This window comes from Galeopterus variegatus, unplaced genomic scaffold (assembly GCF_000696425.1).
Source record: "Galeopterus variegatus unplaced genomic scaffold, G_variegatus-3.0.2 Scaffold915, whole genome shotgun sequence".
NCBI lineage: Eukaryota > Metazoa > Chordata > Mammalia > Dermoptera > Cynocephalidae > Galeopterus > Galeopterus variegatus.
This window is the reverse complement of record NW_007727026.1, coordinates 228340-231430: the sequence shown is the minus strand read 5'-3', so window position 1 is coordinate 231430 and position 3091 is coordinate 228340. Positions and strand designations below refer to the sequence as shown.

General features: G+C 40.2%; 1 protein-coding gene across 2 annotated transcripts in view; it reads left to right on the top strand.

Moving 5' to 3' along the window:
- Positions 1-3091, top strand: part of ACTN2 (actinin, alpha 2) — an 81792-nt gene that overhangs the window by 26124 nt on the left and 52577 nt on the right. For both annotated transcript variants that reach the window (XM_008573413.1, XM_008573414.1), the window contains exons 2-4: positions 35-149; positions 1381-1500; positions 2248-2334. In XM_008573413.1, coding sequence (XP_008571635.1) covers positions 35-149; positions 1381-1500; positions 2248-2334 — 322 coding nt within the window. The remainder of the gene's footprint in view (positions 1-34; positions 150-1380; positions 1501-2247; positions 2335-3091) is intronic.

Sequence of the window (3091 nt, the reverse complement as noted above, 5' to 3'; positions counted from 1 at the left end):
GCCTGTGCTAAGCATTGTTTGGTTTTCGTGGCAGACCTTCACTGCCTGGTGTAATTCCCACCTGAGGAAAGCTGGCACCCAGATTGAGAACATCGAGGAAGACTTCAGGAATGGCCTTAAGCTCATGCTGCTTTTGGAAGTCATCTCAGGTTGGTGTTACACAGCCCAATCCTGTACTTTTATGTATAATTAGTAAATGAGCGTCTATGTGAAAATGACTGCTTGAAAGTTCCCTTTGAACTTGGCCAAGCAAGAACATGCTATTATTGGCAAAGAAAATCTTTCCAAAGAGGGGGGAGGGAAGCTAGTGAGAGGCTGGTGAATGGACACAAAATAATAGCTGGACAGAAAAAATAAGTCCTATTGGTTACAGCCAACCCAGGAATCTATAATTACCAATGATTTCCTGCATGTTACCAAATGACCAGAAGAGAGGAGATCCAATGTGCGCAGCACAAAGACATGATTAAGTTTGCAATGATGAATATGCTAATTACCCTAAATAGATACTCATTGTATACATGTATTGAAATATAACTCTGCACCCCAAAAATATGTACAATCAATAGGTGTCAATAAAAAAATTTGCAAAAAAGAAAATCTTCCCAAAGGCCAATCTGCCTGGAGTTATTTTTCCGTTCTAAAAACGGAGCAAATTCTGTTTGAAAATTGACATATTAAAATAATTCCACCCACCTTGAAATGAAATAAGAGAAGAGAAAATGACAATTATATGAATACTCATTTATATGAATAGTCATGCCACCCTTTCCACTCTTGGTCATGCTAGGGTGTATTTCAGAAATCGACCTGTATCCAAAAATCCAATGTTGGCATACCTCTGAACACCTGAAATGCCAGTGGGGCTAATGAACCCTGAATTTCAGCTGACCGAGTTAGACTCTGGACTAGAGGATGGATCACCCTTGGAGAAGTGTGACTGGGAAGGATGGTGGCAGGTCTGCCCTAATCTGTAGATCTTCATAATCAGGTGTCAAAGGCGAGCCCTGGAAGCCACCTCTGAGATTTGAACCTGGTGCTTCTAGCTTCCTCTAACAGCTAACCAGCAACCCCAAACACCCTGGTGACACTCACCAGCTTCTCTCTTTCCTCATTTGCAAATTGCCTCATGGGCCAAACTGGACTCTCCCAGCAGATATGACCTGGATAGGATGGCTCTCCCCTGGCCCATACAATCTTGAGAGTTGTTTTGATTAGAGTTCCCTCTATACTGTAATTTAGAGAAACCAGGGACATGTCAGAAAATAGTCGAGGAACCATTTCCATTCACAACATCACAGACTCTGAATTTTGGCATCTTGATTCTACATCAAGGGGTCACTGTCTCTATGACTGCACTGTTGTCTTTTCATCCAACAGGGGAAAGGCTGCCCAAACCTGACCGAGGAAAAATGCGGTTCCACAAAATTGCTAATGTCAACAAAGCCTTGGATTACATAGCCAGCAAGGGGGTGAAACTGGTGTCCATTGGGGCTGAAGGTGAGAGGTGTGATGGGGTGGCCCTATCTGCCACACTGACCCCCAGCAGGGGTGTGGCCTGTGAATGCAACCCTCCCTTCCACCATTTACTGTCCCTGCCTGGTGTCAGGCTCTCTGCTGAGCATGGGTATACTGAGGTGAGAACAAATGGTGTCAGGAGTGGGACTCCAGGGTTGTTTGTAAAGAATACAGTCAGATATAATGCTGTCTTCTTCAAACCCACATCAGGAACTAGAAAGAACTTATATATCCCAGTGCCTCTTAATAAGAACTAATCAATAGGAAGGAAGTGGTCTCTACATGGTCTGCGGGATACTGGGAATCTGGTGAGGTCGATAGGAGCAGGGATTTAGCTGCATCTCCTTATGCACCTGCTACCTGCCAGCTGGGGAGTGCCATAAGAAAGATTGGGGTGAAGATGGGTCTGTGTTCTCTGTATTTATTATTTAAAAACTTAGCTCATATAGTCTTAAAACTTTAGGAACTCCTGGGTAGTTTTCAGTGATAATGCATATGCAAGATTTGAGCTTATTATTAACTCAGAATTCATTTTAAACTGGAGACATTTGGTTATGAATACCATATTTATAACCAGACACACTGTGATGCTTATAAAAACATAAACTGGTCTTTCCATATGTACGAGTATATTTTCCATTAGCTCTGAAGTCAGAACTTGTAGGAGAAAAGTTATGTACTGATTATGTTATCTTGACATAAATTTGCTGTTGTTTTTATTACCTACAGAAATCGTTGATGGCAACGTGAAAATGACCCTGGGTATGATCTGGACCATTATCCTCCGCTTTGCTATTCAGGATATTTCAGTTGAAGGTAAAAGACATGCTTAAAAGTCTAATCGTATAATTTATAAATTGAGTTTCTGAATTAAAATTTGAATAGGATTGTAACATTGAAGAGTCACACGATTGGATGAAAGTCATGTTAGTTGGGTTTTTATATGTTTTATATTTGTATGGGAAAAGACCCTAGCAACACTGTTTCATTCATGACAATGGAATCATTTGGGAAAAGATGAGCACATGTTCAGAACAGAAGCCACTTTTTAAAATGAGCATTTATTGCATGTCTTTACTGCTTATTATAATAACAAATTCACAACTATGGCAGAGTTCTTTAGGCTTACAAATGAAACCCTTTTTCTTTCAAGTGCCAAAAAAAATCTATTTCAATCCAAGTTTGTTTGTTATCTCTTTTCCACCCTTCCTTCTTCTTTCATTTCCTTTTTTTTTTTTAAATAAAATCTCTAATGTCACTGCATCTTTCAACCTAACAACTGTTTTGTCATTGTATTAGAATCTTGATCCTGGGCACTGCCACTGAAGATAAAAATCTTTAGTCTTCTACGCCCACTGCATTCCCAAATATTTTGATAAATTTAGCACTGTTGAAGAGTGTCAACTTGACATTCTTAAAATTAGAACTTTGTCTTTTTAGCCCTCCAATCACGAAATGTATAACTGCAGAATGTGTTTTTTTTTTTTTCCCTTTTTTTTGTCTTTTTTTTAGTGACCGGTAACGGGATCGCAACCCTCGGTGTTGCACCCGTACCGGGGACCGGCAACGGGAT